The sequence below is a fragment of the Pseudonaja textilis genome, chromosome 1 (genome assembly GCF_049901715.1).
Source record: "Pseudonaja textilis isolate UNSWEBS1 chromosome 1, rPseTex1.2, whole genome shotgun sequence".
Classification (NCBI taxonomy): Eukaryota; Metazoa; Chordata; class Lepidosauria; order Squamata; family Elapidae; genus Pseudonaja; species Pseudonaja textilis.
In genome coordinates, this window is record NC_141990.1 from 83,375,354 (window position 1) to 83,403,294 (window position 27,941).

General features: G+C 34.6%; 1 protein-coding gene across 3 annotated transcripts in view; it reads right to left on the reverse strand.

Moving 5' to 3' along the window:
* ADGB (androglobin) overlaps positions 1–27,941 on the reverse strand; it is an 88,309-nt gene that overhangs the window by 15,710 nt on the left and 44,658 nt on the right. For 2 of the 3 annotated variants that reach the window (XM_087939712.1, XM_087939707.1), the window contains exons 19-31: positions 27,417–27,531; positions 26,779–26,946; positions 25,067–25,202; positions 22,446–22,577; positions 20,784–20,877; positions 20,384–20,518; positions 19,574–19,727; positions 19,018–19,205; positions 16,495–16,679; positions 12,253–12,446; positions 11,262–11,373; positions 6,180–6,364; positions 3,248–3,403 (exon numbers count right to left, since the gene is read on the reverse strand). In XM_087939712.1, coding sequence (XP_087795838.1) covers positions 3,248–3,403; positions 6,180–6,364; positions 11,262–11,373; positions 12,253–12,446; positions 16,495–16,679; positions 19,018–19,205; positions 19,574–19,727; positions 20,384–20,518; positions 20,784–20,877; positions 22,446–22,577; positions 25,067–25,202; positions 26,779–26,946; positions 27,417–27,531 — 1,954 coding nt within the window. Of the gene's footprint in view, positions 1–3,247; positions 3,404–6,179; positions 6,365–7,528; positions 7,693–11,261; positions 11,374–12,252; positions 12,447–16,494; positions 16,680–19,017; positions 19,206–19,573; positions 19,728–20,383; positions 20,519–20,783; positions 20,878–22,445; positions 22,578–25,066; positions 25,203–26,778; positions 26,947–27,416; positions 27,532–27,941 lie in introns of those variants that run through there. The other variant, XM_087939721.1, reaches the window with a different exon arrangement.

Sequence of the window (27,941 nt, forward strand, 5' to 3'; positions counted from 1 at the left end):
CCAATCACCTCTCACTTCAAAACAGCTAAGGGCTCATAAAGGCTATGGGGTGAATGACTTATAATGCTTGCATAAGAACATGTGAGAGAGGACCAACAACAATGTTGTTTTAGTTAATGTGCTCTGCCACTAGGCATGAAACTCCTATATGTTTCATCTTAAAAATTCAATGACGAACAGTTCTTCAAACCGATCGTTAAAAGACAATTAACAGAAAATAAATGTTAAGGTCAATCACTAAGCAGGAATGAAGAATGAAGATCAGAGAATGTGATGTGATGGGTTAAAAGATGTCTCAATTTAAAAAATAATTATCAAAATATAATACAGTTGAGGGATCTATAATCCAGCTGTTTGGGAAAGCAGAACAAACATTCAAATCAGACAGAGATGAAGAAGGTCAAATACATAGTCAAATTCTGATGTGTTCTGGTTCTTCTCTGAAATGTGATCTAATACCAACTATTACATCAAGTTATATAAGATGGTGAGAAGAAAATGAAAGATTTATTCTAGAGATTCTGCCAGAGGACCAGTTTCCATTCTACTTGATCAATATGAAAATGTTATAAAAGTAAGAAAGGAAGCATTTTTTCCCCTTTTGTTTTGTGCTGTTTAGATCATAAACATATGAGCTGGGACTGATTTATTACTGATCTTATTACTTTGCACTTCTCTGGCAGACGTTTCATTCTGAAACACAATAAAAATAACATAACAAAATGTTTCATGCGGTCTCAGTATACTGTATCTAGCCTTCCAGCATCATGAAATTTGCAGAGGAGGGGAAGCAAACGTTAGTTTCAGCTGCCTAGGTTATATTTGGAGCGTGCTAATGTATTATTTGGTAAATATTTGATTGCCTATATTTCAGGTTCAGATAAGGCTGCCTATATTTTACGTGACTCTCAGTTTCTTGCTCCTCCTCTTCTGTATTTGCTTGCCACTTTGAATTTTAACTATTAATTGGGAATATCAAAACCAAGGAGGATATGAAATCACAATTTGCATGGCTAAAGTTGTACAAAAAGTTGTAGCACAGTAGAATGAAACAGCAAAGAGTCATCAGTGGCAAGAAAAATATGGCTTTGTAATAGACGCGTGAACCATAAGCTGGCATCATATCCAATCCAGGTTTGGCTGATCTTCTCTTGCTAGTGGTCTTGCCAGCAAGTATGAAGTCCTTGGTCCCAAGCCAACACATAAGCTGAGATTTCTATCTGGCGGGAAAGGATGAAGCAGACTTCCTACTCAAGAAGACATCAAATTCTGACTATCCAGCCTCACAGACTTTGGTTCCAAAGCACGGCAAGTTCCTTATAATGCTCCTTTAACTATATTGGCCTATGGCGGGTCCTTGGTGCTCTCTGAGCTTGGTTGTTTTCTTGCAAATGTTTTATTACCCCAAACAGGTAACATCAGAAGTGCTGATGTTATCTAGTTTGGGTAATAAAACATCTGCAAGAAAACAACCAAGCTCAAAGAGCATCAAGGACCTCTCATTTCTGAAATCTGAGCTACATTTTCCTTTATTGATATTGGCCGGTATACGGTATATGCAATTGTAGCAATTTTCAAGATATTAATCTATTAGGATTTGGTTTACATTAGTAGCATGTGGCCAGAAATAACACAGCTAAGGTTTTAAGATGAGTAGCTTAATTATTATTTGCTTTGCAACTGAAAATATGAGTCATTGAATGAAAGCAAACACATGGATGAATGATTCATGTCACAACATTCAGCTGTTGTGTTTGAAATGACAGCACCAGAAACAAAAATATCAATATTTTTGCCTTTAGATTATGCAATTCAAGAGTTGTTTTACTGCTAGCGGTTGAGTAATAAAAACAACTTTGGGTACATTAAACTAACACATACAATAAAGCAGTTTTTAAAGCATTTGGATATGAGAACAGATGACTAACTCTCAGCAGAAAACTATAAGAAGATCTCATTTGTAATTTGAGTATTATATTGCATTTGTAATGAGTTCAATGCTTGGTGCAGAATGTTTTCTTAAGAAGAGCTTTTCTGGAGGGGACCTAAAATCCACCTGTAAAATGTTTTACTTTCTGTGAATGCATGGAAATGATCACATGTAACCAAGGACATTTTTTGTAGATTTAATACACATCGCTAGTGAGAATAGCATCATAGGAGATGGTAGAACTACTGTAGATGACCTTCACTGATTTTGAAACAGTTAAGCAGGGTCAAATCTATTCAATACTTAAATGGAAGATCACTAGGAAATCCTAAAGCACTGGGAAATAAATACAGAAGAAGGCAGGGACAAATCACTTTCATATTGATGCCAAACCCTGACATGTCTAATAGCCACTATATGCTGATTTCAGGTGGAAGCAGACTCATGGGTAACAGCTCAATTAATATTTCACAGTGATGAAGGGAGAAAATGGTGATATAATTAATAGGCTAAACATAGTCTTGCAGTAAGAATTGTAAAACTAAATTAATAAACAACCACATCAGATGTTGACACAAATATAAGCTTTTAGGTAGCAAGAGGTTTATCTTTTGTATAGCACAATCTAATGTCTGTTAACTCTGAAAAAAATGACATGTTTTTTCACACTTCTGTTTTTTGTAGCATCCCTTTGATCATGTGATCAAAATTCAGATGCTTGGCAACTGGTTAATGTTTATGTCAGTTGCAATGACCCAAGGTCACTTGATCAGCTTTTGTGATCTTCTGACAAGCAAAACCACTGGGAATCCAGTTTCACTGAACAATAGCATTACTAACTTAATATCTGCAATGACTCACTTAACTGTGGAAAGAAAGGTTGTAAAATAGGGCAAAACTCACTTAACAAATATTTCACGTAGCAACATAAATTTTGGGTTCAATTGTGTTAGGAAATTGAAGACTACCTGTATTACTATGAGGTAAGAACAACTATCTCCAAGTTGTATACAAATATTTGTTTTCAATTGTGATCATTACAACTGTCACGATCAGCCTACGGCATCTTCCTAACTCAGAAGTCTATAGTGGAATTCAGGAATTCCTTTATTTGACATTTAGATTTTATTCCAGCTATCAGCACCAATAGAAATCAAAGACAGAAAAAAGAGGTGTATCCATTATTTCCCTAATCCTAAATCTTCTATGCATTTCCTGAGTTTGGCATTGACTCTTGGATTTTTTTTCCCCAGGTAGGAATTGCTGTGCCTTAATAGTTTTCATGTCACATATTGAATAAAAGCATGACCCTGTTACCTTGATAGCTCTCCCTGGTTCTGCAGCTTCCCAAGCTTGCTTCATAGCCTTGATCTCATCTGCTCTCTCAGTATCTTTCTTCAGATCAACTGCATCTGTCTCATTTTGCTCAACAACAAGGCGCAAAATCCAGAAGGGTTTGTTGGGATCAGATTGCTGGAAAAGAAGTAGACAGAGCAGAAGCAGACAGACAAAGGTGGCTCAGTATCCACTGACTTTCAAATTCAGAATGTCTCCCAGAGAACTTATTGTGATAGAATTTTATCGATAAATATGGCCAGTCCTCAAGATATGACTCTAATGAAGCCTGGCCATTAGGGTCACAGATCAAATTTCATAAAGTAAATCAGAGCCATTTTTAGGACATTTTTTGACCTTGCTTGTTAAACAAATCAACCAGGTTGTTAAATAATGAAAATTGGGCTTGTTGTTTGCTTTGGTTGTTAAGTGACCCTCGCCATCATTAAACGAACCAAGAGGCTAGAGAATTTGCAGGGCTCCCCAGATGGAGCCTCTCCAGAGTGAAAGCTGCTGCCTACCCATCAGCTGTTTTGGAAAGGCCAAGTAGCCCTCTGCCTCTGAAGGCCTGAAGCAACTTCAGGCAAATGCCTGGATTTAAATTGGGGCAGGGGAATTAATTTGCAGGGCTCTAGTGAAGCCACTGGAGGGAACCTGTCTACCCATCAGCTGTTCTACAAGTAACCTATAGGAATACACGCTAATCCTCAAGGCAAAAGCAAACATGGTACACAGCGCAGTGCAGTGTTCCCACAATTTCAGACTACATGCCAACAAAGTACAGTAGAATGCAAAGATACTAAATATGCTTTCTGAAGAGACTGTCTTGTAGTTCTGCAAGGAATTCCAAATCAAATGCAAACAAATACAATGATGAAAAATAACTCTTTATAAAGTACTTCAAGCACAGTAATTTGCAAATACTGTGATGAAAAAAACCCGCTATCTTTGCAAAGTACTTACAAACGAAGCACAGAAGTTTGCAAAGAACTTACAAGTAAGAAAAGCGGTTTGTACTTACAAACTAGTGCGACATTATAATGAAAAAGGAACTTACAAAGGCAACTACAGTAATCCTCACGGCTACAGCAACAAAAGCAGCAACAGGGTCAGAAACAAGAGATTCTCTCCTCTACACCTTCACTTGGCAGCAATAAGGAGGAAAGAAAAAAGTAGGTTGGCTGCAAAGACTCCAATATTGATTGGTCATGTGAACAAGGGGAAAAAACATGCCGACTACATGGGTTTCAGAAATTGCCTGTCAGAACCATGGCGAGATAGGCTAGTCACTGGACTAAAATAGCCACTGTTTCAGGAGCGACTGAATCCCGGTCACATGACTATAGAGGAAATCTTGTGGGCTGCAATTTTGAACCCCTGTAGTAAAGTGCACTTTTGGGGTGTATTCATAACTTTGAACAATTGTTCAACGGCTGTTCGTATCTCAAGGATTACCTGTATTGGCTGTGCACTGATGTTTTTTTTGGCAAATGCATGTCTTAACTAATACTAGCAGTCAAAATTGTCTTATAACAGAATAAGGATGGCTAAATATGAAGTTGAGCCAGTGAACTAGGATTTAACTCTAATGAGCAAAATACCTTCATGAAATCAAACCATGTTAAAATACAGCCTGGAGGAATTCATATATTAGACGCAATTTAATGGGAAGAAGTGAAGATTTGTGACCAGAAGGTAACCATCAGCAAGTTGGATGGACTGATGTTACAGTGGCAACAAGTGCACCGTAACATGTGAAGGTTGAAAATCTTTCTATGCCATTTCTGAGAATCAACACCAACTTTTCACCCATCTCACAAAACATGGCTCTCACCAATCTCTATGGAGATTCTCAGTCATCCAGGTCATGCTTGTCCCAAAGATGCATTTTCAACTAGACTTTCTGAGGTTTTTTTTAAGACATTTTGCTTCTCATCCAAGAAGCTTCTTCAGCTCTGTTGTCAGAACTGAAGAAGCTTCTTGGATGAGAAGCGGAATGTCTTAAAAAAAAACCCAGACAGCTCAGTTGCCTCTTGAAAAAGCACCTTTGGAATTCTCATCAATGTTAAGTTTAAAAAAAATATAAGCCATGCAATCTGAATTTTAAAAATGTTTGTCAGTTTCTCATATGGATCATCAATGTACTTGGAAAAAATGGGTACAGGTAGTCCTCACTTAACAATCCTAAATAGGACTGGCAAGTCTACTGCTAAATAACTGAAGCAGTCATTAAGAGAAACATCATGTGACTGCCCTACCTAACAACAGTCCCAGCTGCAGTTGTTAAATGAATCAAGTGGTCCTTAAGCAAATCATCATGTGATCCTAAGTTGAGACCTGCTGGTTTCCTCATTGACTTTTGCTTTTTGGTAGCTAGCAAGGAAGGCTGCAAATAATAATCATGTGACTGTGTGATGCTGCAACTATCATAAATATATGACAAATGTTAAGCACCAGAATCAGCACTTGAAAATGGGGACGCTAGGATGGTGGTAAGTGCAAGGACCAATCGTAAGTCGCTTTGTCATAACTTCAAACAGTTGCTAAATGAATGGTTGTTAAATGAGGACTACCTGTAACATCTTGCCCCCCCCCCCCAAGTCCCATGCATGGGCAACTGTAACTAGAATAATGTAGTTATTTACAAAAATGTAATGATAATATCATCAAACCAGGCACCATTCTGGATTTCAAGGTAGATATCTCAAGGTAGCAATATACCAGGGCTCAACTTTAGCCAATGTACTAATATTGGGGATTGAGTATGAGTGGGGTAAAAAACACAAAGAAGAAAAATTTCTGCTCTCTCCTCTAACTATAAGATGGGAAAGACAGGAGTAAGCTAAACAAGCCAACCCTGAGAAATCTACATGGTTACTTTGGACATTTAGAATTTACAGTAATTTATTCTTACCTGTGATTCTGGTCTAGGAGCAGTTACTGGTTTCTCTTTAGGTGTCTTTTCTGTTTTGTCAGTTGTTTTTTCTTTGGTTTTTCTAGTGGTTTTGGAAGAACCTGCAGACTTTTGACTTTCCAAGTTGCTATGGATGTCTGGACTTAAGACAGATACATTCTCTTCGTGTTTCTCAACAGGACGAGCTGCATATAATTTTATTCAAATGACAATCTTAAACATTCGTCAGTTGAAACATTTGCGCTTGAATATCTTTTTTTCAGATCCATATTTGGCATACCAAAAGCACACAGAGCTATAATCAACATTAAGTGAATAGTTCTTTTCATGCAGTGTGACTTCCTGTCCCTGTTCCACTCCCTTTCCACCCACTTTTCAAGAGCAGATGAGGGAGATACTTAGGGTGGCACGGGGGAGAAAGTTGAAGCAGAAACCACTTTCTGGTAGACAACTTTGGTTGTCTATGTTCCTATGTTGTACTCTTATGCTGATGAGGTACCTATTCATATATGCAAAATGCAGATCTACATACATTCTGTGCACCATCCAAAGAATTAATATTGAGACAAGTTCACAAAGCTAACATAAAAGTGGCAATATTCCATTCAAAATATGTTTCTCTTTAATTAATAAAACTGAGTGGGGTCAGGGACTCTTGGTTTAAATAGCCAGAAAAGGAGGCTAAATATATATCTCATATTTGGGAATAATTATGAAGAGTTATTTCTCTTTTAGCTTTATGGTGTATCTAGATATTTTAGTTTTATGGAATCTGCTGGACACAACTGAAGCAACATCGGACCTCTTTGAAATGTCTTTCTGGCCTATCCTCTTTCATAAATCTGGGGGGAAATGAGTTGAGCACTTGGCCCAGCACTAGTCTGAAAGCAGATGATCATTAATAGAAGTGTAGGCATATCCAAAGACTGACAAGTGAAAACATAAATAATTTCCGAACAAATTATTATATCAAACAATTTTCCATGATGGTTCTGAGGCACTGAAAATGATTTTTCCCATGTATGGAAGTGAGCTTCTTGATGCTAAAGTTTGAAGCTAAAGTTTGAAAAAGATGGAAATCTGCTCCATTTAGAATCTTTCTTTCATCAACTGTTCACTCTCCATCCAAATTGTTCAGGAATGAATTGGCAGTTTCCCACTTTGACTTGACTTTGTTCTTCTTTTGCATTACGCAACATTGACAATACTTCTTGTTGATGTATTTTCTCTTAAAAGTATTCCTTTCTAAATGTGTGGTATCTCAAATCAGATTTATTGTTTGTTCAAGAAATTAGAATACAATAGAGCTGGAAGGGACCTTGGAGGTCTTCTAGTCTAGCCCCCTGCTGAAGCAGGAGATCCTATACCATTTCAAACAGGTGGCTGTCCAGTCTCTTCTTAAAAATTTTCAGTGATGAAGCACCCACAATTTCTGATGGCAAGCTGTTCCATTGGTTAACTGTTCTGTTAGAAAGTTTCTCCTTAATTCCAGGTTGCTTCTCCTCTTTTTTTTCTGTTTAACATTTTTATTGAGTTATAAAATATTGTAAAGTACAAAAGTAAATAGAAAACAGTAGGGGAGAAAAGGGGGAAGAGAAATGAGGAAAGAAAGGAAAAAAGAAAGAAAAGAAAAAGGAAGCATGGATTTCCGATTCCCTGTTACAGTAAAATAAGGCATTAATATCAAATCACAAGTTTTTGCTTTTTCATAATAATATTGAACAAGCCATTTCTGTAAAGATCTATCAATCTACTCTGTAAAACACAAAACCAAACTTTCATTCTTTTTCACATTGAGCACAAAGCGCAGAAGTGGTCTCCATGTGGAAACAAAAGTACTTATGTTCTTTTCTTTAATCACAGTAGTCAATTTTGCCATTTCAGCCAACTCCATCAACTTCTGCAACCATTCATCCATAGCAGGAATCGAAGTGTCCTTCCATTTTTGTGCATGCAATAGTCTTGCTGCTGACAACATATATAATGACAAAGTTCCAATTTTTTTTCTCCAGTTTTTTCTCCATTAGCCCCGAAAGAAAAGAATTTTCTGTGTTAAAATATGAATCATATTCCATTTTTTTTGCTTTATCACAAGTCCACTATAGATGATAAAAAGTACCTTCTTTACTTTTATACTTCCATTCATTTGACATACTTTTATACATCTTAGATAACTTTGCTTCTCCTCTTAATTAGTTTCTATCCATTGTTTCTTGTCCTGCACTCTGGTGCTTTGGAGAATAATTTGACCCCCTCAAATATTGGAATACCACTATCCTTCTTTTCTCTAGACTAGCCAAACCCAAATCCTGCAACCGTTCTTCATATGTTTTAGTCTCCAGGTCTTTGATCATCTTAGTTGTTCTTCTCAGAATTTTCCCCAACATCTTTTTGTAGTGTGGTGACCAAAATTGGTTGCACTATACCAGGTGTGGAAACTTTTTTTGTTCACAAGACTGCGCTGCAAGTACACAAGCTACAGGATAATATTTTCTACCCACATCAAGAAAACACAGATGAAGCATGAAGAATGCAAAGTCATTCTCAAACTCTTGAAGAAGCAAGAGTGGGAGGGGAGGCATGGGTGAAAACAGGAACGAAGCTTTCCTTTTATATATCATTTGCTGTTTTAAACATCATTTTTGGATTCTACTGTGATGATATTAATTGTTCCACACTCTTTTCCTATTCAAATTCTACATTTGTAAATGATTTTTTAATAAAGATCATTCAAAGTTTTTCCATCAAAGAAACTCAAACTGGATGAAATTTAGTTCTGAAGGATGATCTAAATCTATACCCAAAGAGGAGGAGGAATTCTCAGTCATTCTTATTCTTTTTCCAATAGTTTTACTTCAGTAAGAGTGTAATTCCCTATTATTTACATATGTTTATCCATCCAGAGGAATGGTTATCATACCTTTGTACGTTCAGCTTGTAGAAAAAATGGAGAGGGGACATGACAGCTATCTTCAATTATATGAAGGATTGTGACACTGTAGAGAAAGTTTCTTAACCCTGGCAACCTTGGACTTCAACTCCTAGAATTTCTCAGTCAGCACACTGGAAGCCCACACGTTCTAAAGTTGCTACAGTTGAGGAACACTGCTGCAGAGGGTTTGGACTCTTTTGTTTCAGAGAAAAAGATGACAACTGGAGGATTTTAAGACGAGATTTGTCCAAAATGGTATTGAGTTTCTTAACTAAGTAGGGGGTTGGACTAGAAGACCTCCAAGGTCTCTTTCAACTCTGTTATCTATTAATGAGATCAAATTTCAAGGATCTAGATACAAATTAGATATTAGAAGAACTTATTGACAGTAACAGCTGTCAAACAGTGGAACTGATTGGACTGACTGAACTCATATTGCATGGAGTGGTTTCTTCCCCTTCACTGGAAGTTTGCAAATAGAGCTGGATACTCATCTATTGGGAATAGTTTCATTATGCCTTGTTTTCTCTACCTTTTGCTGGCATTGTAGGGCAATATTTTAAACTAAAATTATGTCTTCCCCTCAGCATTCATTTCCCACCATAAATACATACATTTTCTACTGGAATTAAACCAGGAAACAAGTTCTAAAATTTATAGATTTTCTGCATTAATTTAAAAATGTCAAAAAATGATCTACATGCTCTGCTCTAGCTGGTTAAACTAGACAATAATAATTTACTGCAGATGGCACTGTTGCCTTATATTATGAAATAAGAAATGTTAAGATTTGAAGCAGACATTTTATATTAATGCACAATGTTCTGGAAATTACCAGTAAGGTACTTTTGGGTAGACATAGCAGAATTTGTCAGTTTTAGTTTCAAACACATTCTAATTTTCCTGACAGTTTGTTTCAGTTCTGTTCTATATTATTTTAAGTAGTTTGCAACAAAATTAAGCTGTATACATGAAAAGACACATGCACATTGCTTTCAATACATATATTCCCAACTGTGCAGTTTCTAAAATTATCTGGCTTCATTATAATGTATGTTTGTGTACATTTAACCTTAATTTTCTAGCTTACCTGCTTATAACATGCATATGTTAAAATTGTATGACGGTCTTTTTCTTCTAAATTTATTTGCTCTTTCTTCATATATTCACATCACTCATTCTGTTCTAAAACTCACTTCAATGTATTTCATTTATGCTGATCATTCACATTTGTATTCAATCCATATTCATTCAGCACTAATTAATTTCCCATCTTTTTTGTCATACACATTTAGATATCCCATTCTTGTTGCACTAAATTTATTTTTATGTTTCTCCTAAGATAATTCTTTTGTATAATACACACAGAACTGCTGGAAGTCTATTGTTTACTCCTCTTCATCTATTTTGGAAAAAATGTTTCCACAAAACACCCATTTTTATGCTGTATTTGGTTTATTCTATGCAATATATCCTTTTCTCTATGCTTTGTAGAAAATATTTCTCTTCTTTTTGTAGCAACTATTTTCTTGTTTGCATTTCCCCACAAAGCACAGCCTCTTTCATTTCATCAAGCCTCATTTTTCATATCTGCCATTGGCACAATTCATTTCATACTATCCCAAGCAGCTTATTGTACCCTCTTTTCTCCTGTCTATTTAATATTTCTTTAGTTGAGAGATGAATTTATATTTTAGTATGATTTTGTTCAAGACTGATGCTTTTATTCCTTTCCTTTTCCTCCATGTCCATTTTCCTTGCAGATCCACACTTAACACTATCATAAACTGACTCACATACATTTACAAAATCTGGTCATTCCAAGAATGGATGCTTTAATTTTGCTCCCTCATTTAAGAGGTGAATGAGGTGGGACAGTATTTTTTTCAGGAGTTCCATCACTTCAGAGCTTTTGATTTTAATTATGACTGAGTGATATAATATAATTCATAGTTATTAGAAGTGGTTTATTCCTTTTATTGTTGTTATTTATGGTTAGCTATGTTTTTGTTAATCTTATGTAAAGTACTAAGTCACACAGGAACAATTTGTATTGGAAATAAATGAATAAATAAAGCTTATTAAGAGTTAGTTTTAACACCTTGACACTTTTAATCAAGGCAGAATAAATACCTAAAACAGTGACTTACCTTTAATTTCATTTTTTTCTAATTCTTTTAGTGCCTGAACAAATACAATTTGACTTTCAGTAAGTGGCCAACTATTATATAACACTGAAGCTTGTATAATATATTTGTGAGTCTGTAAAATTGAAAAACAATATATTACAATTTCGTATATAAAGTTATTGCTTTAAATCAATACTATCCTCCTTGACTGCTATTTTAAATCATTGTAGCTTCAAAAAATGGAAAGGGCTAAAACAAAATGTTTGATGAATGTAACCATGACAATTATATAAAAACATTTGTCAATAGTAACTTCTAACTTCATTTAAATTTCATTTGAATTTGGTATTCTTAAATTAATACTATTTTTGGTAGTTCAACTGTATATCATCATAGTTCACTGTAAAACCTCTATGCTAAGATAAAAGCAATGAAAAATCTAGGCTATATCATAAAAATAAACAAAAAAATCCATGGTAATTGAACTATAAAATCTTAGCAAAAAGCCAAAATCAGTAACATTAAATCTCATAAAAATGTTAATTTAATAACCATACTAGAATCATACAAATCAATATCTTAATTACACAGAACATGGCATTTTGTTAAAGTTCAGTCATTATTGCTTTTCAGATTAAACATTTTGATTACACCTATAATTTAATATATATTTGCATAATTTACAAAAATGAACTTTTTTTTGCAGATCATCTGGAAATGAAATCAGATGATATTACTAAAATAACCAGGTTTAGCCACTCCTTGGGAAAAGAGAAAGAGGTCGGAAGGATCAAAATGGAGGAATAGTTGTAAAGCTGCATGCAAAATTCATGCATGGAAATCAGGGCCATTTTCTTTGTAGCAAGATTTTGCCATTCTTGTGAGAAAATCTCATGGTACCAAGTTTTACAAAGTGCTGAGTCATCTGAAAACTTGGTGAAACGACCTATATGACAAATTTGGATGTTTATTCTCCTATGAAAGATTCTAAATATTCATTCATATCTCTCACCTGTTGAAGCAAATTCTCATCAATGGGAAGAAGAGCAGGAATTTCTTCTTCTGTTGAAACCGAGCCTTCCTGTGATGCCTTAGCCGAAGATTTAATATTCTTCTGAGCTGTTACTGTTCCCTTTTTCTTAGGGGATGCAACTTCAGGTTCTTTTTTGGGTGTGCTTTGAACTACACCACCTTTACTTGCTGTTGCTGAGAAAGGAAGAATAACTTTAAAGGGATTCATGAGTATCATTTTTAAATAATATTGTATCATTTATATTGTATAAACACCCTTTTCTTATTGATCTGTTGGTTGATCCCTTTTATCATTTACCTTACATGTGTCTCAAACTTTCCCAAAAAGCCTTATACAATGTGGCCAAACATTAGGGAAGTGTAGAAAAAACTTTTTCAAAGTTAAAATTCATTTAGTGTGAAACTATTTTAAAATCTTAACCTGGAATTTGAAAATAAACAACAAAATATGTGATGTGTAAAGGTTCTACCAGCAGAAATAACTAGTTGTTTCTGATGGCATCTAGACTATTAGATAGCAAAATAAAAACAAATAATACAAAAATATGTAGACTAAAGAGATAACTCCATCTATATCCCAATTAAAAGATATAATCAAATATCAAGGCACATCTTTCTTAATAGACACCATCTGATAAGCAAAAAACAGCATCAGGAATAATAAAAGAAGAAACAATACTTGAATGAAGGAACCATCAAGGAAAACTTCCAACCAAGATTGGTGGAAAAGCTACTATACATAAATAACCAGCAAATTCCATTTCTTCAGATTATATTCTGATAATGAAACCTCTGCAGAAAAACAACCAAGCTCAGAGAATATCGAGTACTCATAATTAAGACTAATATTGCTGGCAATAACTCCACAGTAAATTCTGAAAGGCCTTCCAGAAGAACTAGATTTTTACCAGTTTCCAAAAGACCATGAAAATGAAGTTCATTCTTACTTCAGCAGAAGCTGTTTCATAAGAAGCCCTCACAGAGAACACTTTTGCTGCACTTCCTGGTATTTGGAGATCCTTAGTAGATGCTCTTGGCCCTCTTGATCAAATGGCCAAACTTCATCTGGGAGAATTAACTTCTTAAATACTCAGGCTCTGAACCATATAGGGTTTTAAAGAAAGCAATTGAATTCTTCAGTGAATGAAGAATTGCAAAAACTCCTGCAGCAATGATGTAATAATGTAGCACCACCACTGCGCCAGTAAGCACATTGCATGTTGGATCAGAAGTTTCTGGTTGGCACTCAAAAGCATTTCCCTTAGTGTGAAACATAGTTATCTAACTGGGCTATGGTAAGAACTATTTTCAATTCATTATGTTCCAGCTAAGGCTGCAACTGGTAAACCAGATTAAACCCCACATGGCCATGACTTCCATCTGCTTTTCTGATAGAAGTTCTGAGTCCATGACATATTTATTTATTCAATTTGGATTGCAAGCCTGTTCTCTCTGGGGATGAACAATTTAATCAAGAGGCAAAGTTAGTCCTGGCTTTTAAATTAACAGCAGTCTTGTTTTGGTTGAGCTTTGCTTCTGTTTCTCCCCACTCAAATTCTGATAGCTCCCAGGTACTGAGTTAGAATTTCTATCATATCTTGAACTGGGCCTGGGATGGGTGGAGTTACCCAGCGTATTGATGGTACCCCATCCTGAATCAGCAGAAATCTTCTCAGAGTGGTTTCATGTAGATGCTAAACACAAAAGAACAACTGCACTCTGAGGCAACCTTGTAATAGAGTGCCCAAGAACTCTCCTTGTCCCCAACATCACTGATGACACCTGCCTGCCTGAGCAACACACTCTAAAACCAGTAGTCCAGAAGGATAGCATAAGTACTGAAGATTGCAGGAAGTTTATGTAATGGTATATGGGAATGATCTTAGGAGACAGGAGAAAGAGTTGCAGCCTAGGCAATAGTCTGATAAACCAAGTATGAGTCCAAAGGAAAAGGGGTGGCAAAAGCATCTCGCATACAAACAAATCAAAATCCTCCAAAATATCCAAAATAAACCAAAAGACCTGCAGCCCCAGGACCCAAGAGACATCTGCAACATATAGTATAAGAACTATAACAGACACTATGTAGGATAAAACAGGAAGAAGACTAGCAGAGCACATCCATGAACACTAACCAGCAACCAGAAGACATGAAAACTCTTTCATTTCCAACCCATGGATAGACTTCACCATAATTTAAATTATTATTGGGAAACTGTGAGCATCCTAGACCAAGCCAAGACTAAAAATACTAGAGAATTCCTGGCACTCAGACAAATCAGCCATAAACAGACAAAGATAAACAACATCTACATGCCATTCAACAGAGACAATCAGAAAGCCAAAACAGAAACAAAAGCCAAACATCTTGCCAGTAATCAACACCCAGCTAAGCAGAGATAGACCAACAGTGAGCTAAACAATACTAGACCAACAAGAAGTTAACAATACCCCTAGTCAAGGAATTATCAAGTCAGACAAACAAGCCAACAGTAAACAATAGCCTAATTAAGGAACCACAAGAACACTCCCACCAACACTGTCAGGTTAAGCCTCTAGTATGTAAAAAAGACACCAAATTCTACTCGCTTCTAGCACTGATGTTGTTATTTAGTTGGCTAATTAAATATTTGCAAGAAAACAACCATGCTCAGAGAGCACCAAGGATTCCATAATTCAACCCTGAGCTATAAATATTCTCTTCTATTGGTACTAAGAAGTATTTCCCAACACCAGATCATGTCTCATCTGCTTCAAGGTAAAAGTGAGACGTAATGTGTGTCTAACTTATTCACTGGGTTTGTACAAAGGTTAATGTTAGAGAGAAATCATAGCTGATCCCAGAAAGTAGAGCTTAAAGGAAAGTAGTGCTAATATTATAAACAAATTGATATCCACCTCTGGAATGATATCAAACAGCTTGGGAGGGATATTCTCATGCAAACAGGAGGACAGTACAATAGTAGCCCTTCCCAGCATTAAACATTTTCTCTAATAATCCTCCACCCTTTTGTAATTGTCTTACTCCATCCTGTATGTTTCCAGTTCTGTTACTCATTTGATCACAGATTTACTGCAGACAAATATGCCATTTCAACATATGCCATTCAACCTAAGCGCAACCTCCAGCCCTCTGTGTATCTGGCTGTGGGGTTGAGAATTCATATATATTGTGCCACCACACATAAATAATGGCCTCTGACAATGATACTGATAAAATAAGTGACTTATATAAAGACAAGCATTCTCAAATAAGGGATTCCCTTCCCAAGGGAAATATATTTTCAATTATTCACTTTTTAAAGAGTTGTGATTCATTGGTCTTTATTTATACTTTAAAATTAATTATTCTACAGGAACAAACAAAGGCAAGTAAAGTAAAACAAAGGCAAGTAAAACATGTTTCTTGAAGAGATGCTTGAAAAACTGTACTTTGGAGTTATCAAACTGTAAGTCAGGGAGATGTCAGCAATTGAGAGCAATTTATTTTAGAGCATTACATTTTTAAACAATTTCAGTAGCATTGCCCACGAAGAATGGGAATGTTGTCCAAACAAGAATTCTTTTGGTTCTCATTTTGCTTTCGCATGCCCATGGACTACTTGTGGTATCACAAAGTTTGAGAACCTTTCAGATATATTTTAAAATAATTAAAACTGAATATATTTCTTTATTTCTTGTGAATCCAAACTTTAAAGGTCGGAATGTGTCACACAAATTTATTTATAATTTTAGAGAGTTGCAATATGGCAACATTTGAGAAACCCTGGATTCCTGGATTATAGTCATCATGGAGTTTCCCTTTCTCTACCACGCTTCAAATTTTAATGCTTGATGACATATTATGGATTGGATTCTGTGAAAAGATTGATTAATGGGAGTTGTTAAGATGCTCCAGCTACTGAAAGGGGAAGAATATAGTTTTAGCTGTTTTGTTATGTATGGTGCAGATCTGCGGCTTACAATATCCAATAAAATCTTCCATTTTCTGGAGTTGATTTAGGGGTATATAAAATATTGCAGAAAGAGGAGTCAAATATTTGGTGACTGTGACAGCAGGCACTAACTTCCTATATGAGACAAGCAGGTTACATGGCAAGTGCATTGCTACTACGTGTGTGTGTGTGTGTGTGTGTGTGTGTGTGTGTATGCATAAAAATACATTCAAGATTTCCATCATCACAATCATCATTATCATCTAGCAAAAGCGTAGAATACTGACACAGACTACTTAAAGGCCTTTCAGAAGATATGAAATGAAATGCAGGAATGATAACATGACCCTTCCCAGTAGAGCTCGCCATTTCTTCTTCAGAATCCAGAACTTGTAGTTTAATCATAGTATCCGATTTAGAAGTCTGTACTTGCACAGTAGCAATAAGTGGTATTGTAACTTTTACTAAATATCTAAAGGGGGGGAAATCAAGATAGAAAATAAATAAAGAACAATGTCATATGTACTTCTCTTCAGCAAATCAAATTCTATTTTATTTTTATTCAAGAAAACAGTTCTTAAGCCCTATGAAAATAAGATTTCATATGAAAATTATATATATATATATATTTACTTGCTGCTACATAAATAAGTAGAACGCCAAAGTTACAGTATTACAATGAAAATGCAGTTAATATTTAAAGTATCTCAAAAGATATATATATATATATATAATCACTCCAAGAAGCACAAAGCCGAAGACACAAGCCTGAAAGATGATGAATGAGACTTCATTTTAAGCAGGAAACCGATCAAAATACGTTATGTTGTTGTGTGCCTCAGATACTTCCAATTTTAAGCAGGAGAAAACCTGAGATGAATAACCAAAGATCCACATACAAACCAACCCAAAGATCATATATATATATATATATATATATATATATATATATATATATATATACACATACATACACATACACATATAAAAACTACAATGATGTGGGAAAATACCCGAACAAAGCTGAATGCCAACGTTTCGGCAGAATCTCATCTGCCATCATCAGGTTTCTGTATTGTGTCCGTCTGTGAGTCAGGCCCCCACAGTTGTTTCAGTTTTAAATTTAGGGCAGCCTATTGCTGTGCCAGAATGGTTTTTTCTTCATCCTGATTGGTTGGGAATCTTGGTCTGTGTTTATTGGTCTTGGAGTTTGCTGTGTTCTGCTTGATTGGTGTTTCTAATATCTTCTGTCTGTTTTGTGGCTTTTTTTGTGTCTTGATTGGCTGGCAACATTGTGTTCCTGTATTGGAGGCTTTTAGTGCGGCTTGGCTCCGAGTAAATGGACGGCTATCATTTATTAGGAAGCTAGGTTTCATCTGGGTGCCTGGTTGGGGTGTGTTTGAGCTGGAGGTATCAGGGGGAATCTGTTTGTGCCCAGATGTTTGCCTGGCTTGTGGTGTGGAGATTTTTTTGTTTGTGAGTGCAGGCTTCCAAATAATTGACAGTCTGGTGGAATCATCTCTTCTATTCATGCTTTCAGGTCTTTTTTCAATCTCTGATAATTCTGTAGCTGGGGTTTTCTATAGTGGCTAGGGTTTTGGTGCCATTGAAGTCGATGCTATGACCTGTTGCTTTCATGTGTTGGACTAGTGAGGAAGTGTGTTCCAGCTTTTTTTACTGCATTTTTGTGTTCATCCAGGTGGGTACTCATTCTTCTATTGGTCTGTCCAATGTATGTGGCAGGGCATGATGCACAGGGGACTTCATATATGCCTTGGTTTTCCAGGTCAATTTTATCTTTGGGGTTTCTTAGGATGGCTGCTATTTTTCTGTCTGTTTTGAAGGCAGTCTTGATGAGATGCCTGTGTAGTATCTTACTGATTTTGTCTACCACCCTAATGTGGTAGCCAACACCAAGAACACCAGATTAGGGAAGGTTATCTTGAATAGTTTCTACCTAATAAGCAGTTCTCAAGGGAGACTTAATAGATGTCCCACAACTTCCAAGGTCTTTGCAGAATTTTAATTCTTTTGCTTTGTTAGAGCTTTAGTTTTCTTATGTTAAGTATGATCTGTACATGTAGGACGGAGTTATGCTGGAAAAATCTGACTGCTGATAGGGAATACAATTTTTGAATTATCTCCACAGAAAAGAAGTAAATAGTTTATAAGCCCATCACTCTTCTTTTTATTTACAGTGTGAATTTTACATTCACACCTGTAGAGTAATCTCAGATTGATCAATTGATTCAGTTTCCTCTTGACCATGAGACTATGGCATACTAATGTGCCTCCCTTTTCCTTTGTGCATTTATTCATTACATATTTATCTAGCTAATAACAAAAACTGGAAAGCTATTATTTTATCCATACTGCCTCTAATATTTCTAAATAAATATCTAGCAATATTAGATTATCTTCCTTAATCTTTAATAGTTTAATTAATACTGTTCATTAGAAAAATAATATAGTGAAATGCACTGATCATGGTGGAAAGAATTGCAAACTGAACTGAAGTAGTTTTTAGTTTAATTGTTAAAATTTATTACCTTTCATTCCATTATTAATTGTAGTATCACCTGCATTTGACTATTCTACTCCCCACACTCATAGAGAAAGGCTGTGTAAATTGTGTCTTTTTCCAGGCTTGCACAATTGTTTTGTAAGCTACTCCTGAGCATATGAAATACATGTGAAATACTCCTTTTCAAGTACTTGCTCAATCCTCTGATATTACATACTAAAAATAATTTCTGTGCATAAAATGTATACTACTATTGCTACTACTACTACTACTTTTCATATTTTACCTGAATATAATATGCTTATCATTTGGTAGATAATAGTCTTTAACTTCTTTAACAGCAAACATGTTGTTTACAGCTTCACGAGAGAGAAATGGAAGGGGAATGTAAGAACTTATGAGCCGAAGCCTTACTTTCCCAGCTGGCACAGGTGATTCACCAGTCTGAATTTCAGCCATGAAAGTATATCCTTTCTAAAATAAAAAGTTAATTAATTGAAATGTTTAATATGATACTTAAAAATGAAAGCTTTAAGCTTCCAAGAATTTGGAAGTTTTTCTAATATAGACTATCACTGAGTTTATTTTGAATTGATACTTAAATTAAAATTTTAAATTAAAGATCAAAGCAGTTTTAGCCTAGTCAATTTGTCATCACATATTGAGTCAATCTCTTTTAATATTGAACCTTCAGTTTGAATTGTATCACACACTTTTAGTATGTGTGTGTGTGTGTGTGTGTGTGTGTGTGTGTGCTTGTATGTAGCAAAAAAAAGAAAAGAATGAATGGCAGTAATATGAAGATTAGTATCAAAAATTTTATACAGTACTGTATTTTATACCTTGTTCTTTGTATAAAGATATGGTGCAACTCTGAGAAAGACTCGAGGAATTTCCTGTAATGTGTCGTTGTCAACAACATGCAATACACAGGTTGGTACCGTTGAGTACACTTTTGGCACAATAATCATGTCTTCTGGAATGTGAAATACTTCCCTACAGTGAAAAGAAGAATTAAAAATAACTTCTTTTATATTAGGATTTTTTGAGTAAGTCTATTTCTAATTTGCTTGCATGGATATCCATAATGTTATAAATATTATAAAACTCTGCTACCAAGCCAATATTTACTTAATTAACCTTTTGGTATATATAAGCTGCTGAGAATTGCCCTGCAGTTCTTTGGACAGTTGACATAGGAAATGTACATAAAGGTTGAGAGGTTTTGAAGTAGCCATTGAGTATAGCAATTTAGAAAGAATTTTGAATTTTACGTTTTTTTTAGTTAATGTTCATTTCCCAGGTCAATGGGGAAAAATAAAAGTATTGTTTTACTTTTCAAATAAAAAATACTGAGAAAGTCATATAATAAGTTTCTTTCCATATCTCAGACTTTGTAATGAAATTTACTGTTTCATATTTGTGATATGGAAAGCAGAAACTGAAAGAATAATTAAGGGATTTGCCTGAAAGGACACACTTTTAGTTATAAGGCAACATATTAATATATCTGAGATTAGGACAGGTGAACATATAATAGGAAACTTCAGTATGTGAATATTTGTGTCTCGGGCATATTAAGAGAATTAACTGAAAAATAAATTTCATTTCAGATTGCTGGTGGGTTATATCTAACTCAATAATAAACTCACCTGAAGACTACAAACCAAACATTTGATTGTTGATCTCCATAAGTTACAGTATAATCAGCAAAAGTTGTCTTAGTCCATTCATCTTCATAGCAACGATATTTTTCAACAGACTTACATTTACTTTTAAATATATCCCTGTAAAAGATAGCACAAAACAATATCAGAATACTAACAGAGACAATGATGAAACAATTATGTTACCTGTGCTGTATAAGATGAACACAGGCCATGCAAACACACAATATTAAATAGCAATAACTATTTTATTTATCTGTTTAAACATTTATACAGCTACTCATCTTAAACCAAACTATGGGTGGCTACTACATTATGAAAGAATGCTTTCCCCATAAAGGGACACATGGGTTTGACAAATATGATATTGCAAGAGATATATTACCTCAAAAACATCAAAGAACATTGTTCAAAATTTGGCTCAATTACAGCCCACAATTTTTGAAGTGTTTCTTTGACTTTAGCATTGTCTTTTGTGCCTAAAATTACAAAAAGAAAAAAACAACAATTACATAGTGCATGGTGAATATTTGTAGTACAGTGATAATTTGTTTTATCCAAGTATTGTATAGATTTAAATTACTTTCTAGCTAATTCTATACATAAGTCAAGATTCAAGGCTAGACTTTAAAATATCTGAATATTTTATCCATGCACATATGAATCAGACTGATTGCTTGTGTGACCTCACAGTCTTGAGAGGTGGTAATCACGTTTTTCATGATCATTTGTTGTATCCCCAAAGCTGTCTTTTTCAAAAGTTGGACAGAAAACAAACATGTGACTTCCTGAATATTTTTCAAAGTACATTCACATACCAGTTCAACTTTTCAGAATGATCTTTTAATTGGAAAAACTATTTGACAGAGATGAAGAGCTTCAAAAAAGAAATTAACAAAATCCTATGCTATTGGAAGGAATGGTAGCAATAGGTAGAATCTGATCCATACTGTTTAGGCCAAGTATGAGTTTTATTGTGAAACTCTTTACTTTGAATTGAAAGGTATGAAAATAATGATTTTGTGGGATAGTGAAGAAACATAAGCTGGGTAACAAGGCACATTCAGTAGTAAGGCAAAAATATTTTCTATATCCAACTACCTTTTCAGCCTAGATATTAATTAAATAAATTTTCAGTTCTGAAAGCTTCTGACATTTTTTTCGATAGAATCAAAAGATCAAGAAACAGTATTACATTTTTATTATTAAGTTGGAGTTATACCTTCTGATTGAGGAGAGAAGTTCCTTTTCAACAATTTCAATATGTCCTTTTGGGAGTCTCTGTGGAAATTTTTTTTTACTTCTTATGATACTATATTATATTTCTTTTTCTTAATTTTTTTGAAGAATTTTGTACTAAACTGCAGGTCTAAAATGTGTTAATCTTAATTTTGTTTTTTTACATTTTTTAATGTGACATATCGAGGGTTGTTTAAAAATAAATCTGGTTTTCTTTTTTTACATGTGATGCATGAAAATGGATAGATGAAATAATCACGAGTATTCATTCCAAACTAATTAATAGGTGATTCAGGATCATTTTAATATTAGTAATTAGAGTAATTAAGTAGCACTTATTTCTTTCTGTTGTCTAACTAATAATTGGCCAGATGTTTTATAGAAATGTTTTACTCACATTTTTTTTTAATTTGGAGGTATATCAGAAAGTTATACCTGGAAATTGTAATATTTGGATCCTTATTAGCTGATTGTACTTGTAGCTTCAAGTAAACTGAGCTTTGACTAAAAATGTGCTACAAGCATATTTATGGGAATTAAATTTGGCAGATATGTGGCGACTTCCGAATCTGTCTCCATGTGAATATACTCTTCTCTATTCCTCACAAAACTTCTTCCCAAGGGGGTTATGTTTTCATTTCTGTCTTTAGTTTAATGAATAATGTTGCTTGGATGCCTCTCTGATATATCATGAAAGAATTAATAATAAATAATTTACATTTTTCCTGATAAATTTTACCCCATACATCCCATTAAAAACTCCCACTGTTTTAAAAATAATGAATAGATTAATTTGGAGAATCTCGACCTGGTTTTCTGCTGTTCATCAATAGCCTGATATAGGTTCCTCTCCATATAGCTTGCAGTTTAACTGCAGCTTCCTCTTCTTCAGTAGTAGACTCTCTATTCTGCCAAAGAAGAACGTTTACCTCTGTTGCAACTGAAAATACAAAAATACATATATAATATAAACATATCACAACAAAAAAATAAATTCATAGAATTCATAAAACACAATAGGTGTCTTGGAATGAAATGTTTTATGATGAACTATCTTTTTTCTTTTAAACAAGGGGTGTCAAACTCGTGGTCCACAGGCTGGATGTGTCATACACTGGCCACGCCCACTCCTGGTTTAGTGAAGGGGAAAAAAGTTGTGATACATCACATGGCGACGTGATATCATAAGTTTGATACCCGTGTTTTAAACTGTTCCATGATCCTATTTGTAAAAACCTTGAGAGAGCTTTTTGCCTGAAAAAGCAGTTAAAATAAATGACCGTGTGACTTTTATAGTATTATGATGAGTTCTATGTATTAACAGTGAACTCCATTCTGTAAGTCCTGATCTTTATGTATCCCAAATTATCTACCTATGCAAAAGAAACAAATACGCATGTTTAAGGATAAAATCCTAAAAAACAGAAACCTCACAAAGATTATAGAGGCATAGTAAAAAAATGTAAACTCATATCAAAAAGGACAGAAAATAAAACAGCACCATATTATGACCGTATAAATGTGTAGCATGCCCATTGTTAGAATACTGAATGTAATTTTACAAGGATACTGGAAAATGACTGCAAAAAATTGAAATGAATATGAATATTTGAATATTCATTCATATGAATATTTTTCTAATGAAGAAAAGCTTCAAAAGCTGAGTGTCATTTAATTTCATTCAAAGCATGAATATCAACTACAAGAAGATATTATTTAACAAAAGTATAGTTAATATATATGATTTAGCAAAGTTAGAAGTATTTTAAATGTATTTTAAACAAATTCACAAGGAAAAAAATCAAATAGTCTTGCAACTTTAGGTTTAACAGATTTAGCAGATAATCAGAGTTGGAAGGAACCTTGTTGGTGATCTAGTCCAACCCCCCGCCCAAGCAGGAGACCCTACACCATTTCTGACAAATGGCAGTCCAATCTCTTCTTGAAAGTCTCAACTGATGGTGCTCCCACAACTTCCGAGGGCAAGCTGTTCCACTGGTTGATTTTTCTCACTGTCAGAAAGTTTCTCCTTATTTCCAGGTTAAATCTCTCCTTGTTCAGTTTCCATCCATTGTTCCTTGTCTGGCCTACAGGAGCTTTAGAAAATAGCTTGACCCCTTCCTCTCTGTGGCAGCCCCTCAAATATTGGAAGACCGCTATCATGTCTCCTCTGGTCCTTCTCTTTACTAGACTAGACAAGCCCAGTTCCTGCAACTGTTCATCGTATGTTTTAGCCTCCAGTCCCCTAATCATCCTGGTTGCTCTTCTCTGTACATTTTCTAGAGTTTCAACATCTTTTTTATAATGTGGTGAACAAAACTGGATGCAGTACTCTAGGCGTGGTCTTACTAAGGCTTTATAGAGTGGTATTAGTACTTCCCTTGATCTTGATTATATCCCTCTGTTAATACAATTTAGGATTGCATTAGCTTTTTTGGCTGCTGCTGCACACTGCTGGCTCATATTTAGCTGGTTGTCCACTAAGACTCCAAGATCCCCCTCACAGTTACTGCTATTGAGCCTGGTTTCACCCAGTCTATATGTGTACTTTTGATTTTTCTTGCCTAAGTGTAGGACTTTACTTTTCTCTACATTGAATTTCATTGTAGGTAAGACAGGCATTGTTCTCTTTGTCCGTCAGGAATTAATTAAAACAGAAATTCAATTAAAGTTTCAAAACATATATGACTATAAGTTTTTCAATGGTTTTGTTAAGTATCTGCAAATGTTTAGGGCCACTAGATCGTAATTGCAAAAATCCAAAAGACCACTAGAGGAAAGAAGAGCTAAGGAAAATTCTTAATCTTTATTGTTATTATTTGGTAGCATTGGTGTTGGAATGACTGCAGCTCCAAAATTAGGAAAAAAATTATGAAGACCATAATTTTAGGCTTTACTTAAAAACTTGAAATCAGTTTATATATTCACAATATGTTTATGTTTTCAATATTAGATGTCAGCTTTATATAATAGTAGGTAGGGCTATGTGAAATGAAGCCATGCCCAACACATATTGAAGGCTATGTCCAAACTTCAAAATGCCATTTCGCTGGCTTTCAATCATCAACGGCATACACAAAGAAGGAAATACAGTTAGCAGTACTCTTCATTCACTCTCACTATCTTGGCATGGTTTCTGGGCAAATTCTTCAGACTCACTATTGCCTTCTATTATCAAGGAATGAAAAATGTCCAAAAAATAAAAACTAAACACTTTAAATTCCTCAAATAGGCTTAATAATAAAGACAAGTTAATTAGCCACCTCATTTCAGATGTATGAGGGATAAAAAGGGCATTTACCATTTTAATGAAGCTTAACAATGGTGCTTTTTGTTTGTCAATATTCACTGATCTTCTCCCAAATTCTATTATCAACTGAATATTTAAAGACAAATATTCCTGATAAATTCCTTCAGACGTTATTTTACCTGAGGATTCAGTGTCTTCAAGAGAAACATCACTGAGCTTAAAATCCAGTGTAAAACTTCTGTAAGCAAATTCATAATTTGAAGGAACATTCCCTAATATTTGTTTTATCAGATGCCAAAAAGCATTATTAAAAGCCTAAATATATAAAAATAAACAACAGAAAATTATTTAAAATAAGTACACATATACATTTGACATATTAATTTGTATCTAAGTAAACAGGCCATTATTATATTATACACGTGCATTTGGGAACTAGCTTTCATTACGATTGTATAAATGGGTTATTTTTTTATTAGATGAGATTTGATTTGACATCATCCAGTTGTGTTCAGAAGATATTGTAAAATATTTATTCACAGCATCAAATATATTTATCTGATCATAATATATTGGTATAAAAAAATAAAATTCACACGATCTTTGTAAAAACTAGGTGGTGTTTTGGGAGCATATCTAGGGTTAAGACAGATTTCCTGCTTGTAAAAAGTCTTGTCATTTGAGAAGCAACAGCTGCAAAATAACAATAATAACAATAACATTAACAACAATAACATTAACAACAATAACAATAACAACAATAACAATAACAACAATAATAATAATAAGTTTTGAAAAGAAAAAGGTTTGGTTCATTGACATTGCAATACCTGGTACTGAATTGAAGACAAGCAGCAAGAATGAATGACAAGCATGAATTGAAGACAAGCAGCAAGAAAAAAATTACAAAGTCCCGGGACTTATAAACTGAAGTTGAGCGACTTTGGAAAAAGAAATCGTGTGTTATCCCAATTGTAATTGGAGCCCTTGGAGCAATACCTAAAGGGCTACCTTGTTATTTGGAAACTCTGAATTTATCAGACTTGAATACCCTGATTCTACAAAAAAAACCACGCTACTTGGAACAGCTTATATCCTCCGACGCTACCTTAACAGTTCCTAGGTCCTTGATTAGGACTCGAGTTGTTGAGCTACCATACTACTACTACTATTACTACTACTACTCCTATTCTGTGGAATCATTGGGAATGGGATTCCAAGATCAGATCTACAGCCTCCGAAGACAGGATTACATAGAAAACATGATAAACTTGACTTAGATCCTCTTAGATGATTTGTAAGTGGTATCTAGGCTAGGCTTTTTGTCAGCATTGAAAAATGCCAAGACTTTTCAAATTATTATGAATTAATATCATATTGTCTTAAACATATTAATTAGATGACAGATCCTATTAAGAAACAATAACCATAGAGCATATATAAATAGTCCTGAACTTATGACCACAATTGAATCCAAAATTTCTGTTGCCAAGTGAGAAAGTTGCTAACTGAATTTTGCCCCATTTTATAACCATTCTTGCCACACTTGTTAAGTGTATGACTGCAGTTTTGAAGTCAGTAACACCGTTGTTTAAGTGAATCTGGCTTCCCCACTGACTGTGCTTGTCAGAAAGTCGCAAAAGGGATTCACATTTTATGTATTTATTTATCTCAGGACACTGCAACTATCATAAATATACGACAGTTGCCAAACATCCAAATTTTGATCACTTGACTATGGGGATGCTGCAATGGCCTTATGAGGGAAAAGCAATCATAAGTCACTTTTTTCAGTGATGTGGTAACTTGGAACAGTCACTAAATGAACTATTGTAAGTCTAGGACTACCTGTACAAGTTAGTCTTCTTCTGTTTTTGCTTTGTTTTTTTACCTTAGAATGTTCTCTCGCTATTCCTGTGCCATAAAGATCAGGGGGGCAATGTGTTAATTCCAAGGCTTTCATAGCTTTGGGAAGGTTTTCTGCATTCCCATAATTAATTAATACATTTCCAATGGCTTTCATTATAGCAGCAGCTTGTTCCATAAAACGATAGCTTTCCTGGGGGGAGAGAAAGAACTATTTCAACTGCCAATATCTAAGAACTATTTAAAGTATATTCATTTGCCAAATGTATAAGTGGATGTAGTATATACTAACTTATAATGCTTATCAATACCTCTAATCAGTGACACCAGCAAAACCCACATGGTATAAGTGTCATCAGGTCTGGACACCATGGATATGATGTGTTATCTAATCTCATCAGGAAAAGGCTGCATGTCATATCTAAAGTTAATGATTAATATAATCATTCCATTGATTGCATTGGCCTATGGTGACCCTAGGATGCAATGCCACTAAAAGCCAATATTTTCAAGCAAGTTCTGGCTGCTTTATTTTTCAAAGCCAAGTATAAAATAAAAATAGAGACTGTAAATAAAATGAAGTGAAAAAGGAAACAAAAAACCCACTATAAAGTAAATAATAGTCAATGAGAACACAAATCCAGTTACTATGGTAACAAATACCTTTTCAAGATTTGGTAGAACTATATCCTCTTCACCAAATACACATGGCACCATACTACAGAGATGGATATTGTGTCCTATGGGAGAGCTTGCAGTAAAAAGTAACACGTGGCGGCTATATTTAAAAAAGCAACACATGAAAGTAATTAAATTTTCCAAATATAACATTCACACATAATAGAAAAAAGTGAATATAAAAATTTATGGACTGAAATAAGCAATGCATCGAAGTCTGCATTTCATTTAACCTACAAAAATATTGGTTAAGTTGCAAAATACATATGCATAGCAATGTAGATATAATGCCTAATCCAAAATCATTCTGGTACTTTACTGCAGTAGCTAACATAGTGAGATGGATTCAAATCGTGTGCACTATAGTTTAAGCAAGATGCTCTTTTCTTCTTCTCATTTTTTAAAAATTTACAGTGTTGTATCTTACAAGATTGTTTAACTATAACCAGGTACTGTAGATTAGTGACTGAGGCTGTAATTTAAGCATACATTTAAAAGGATCAATTTAAT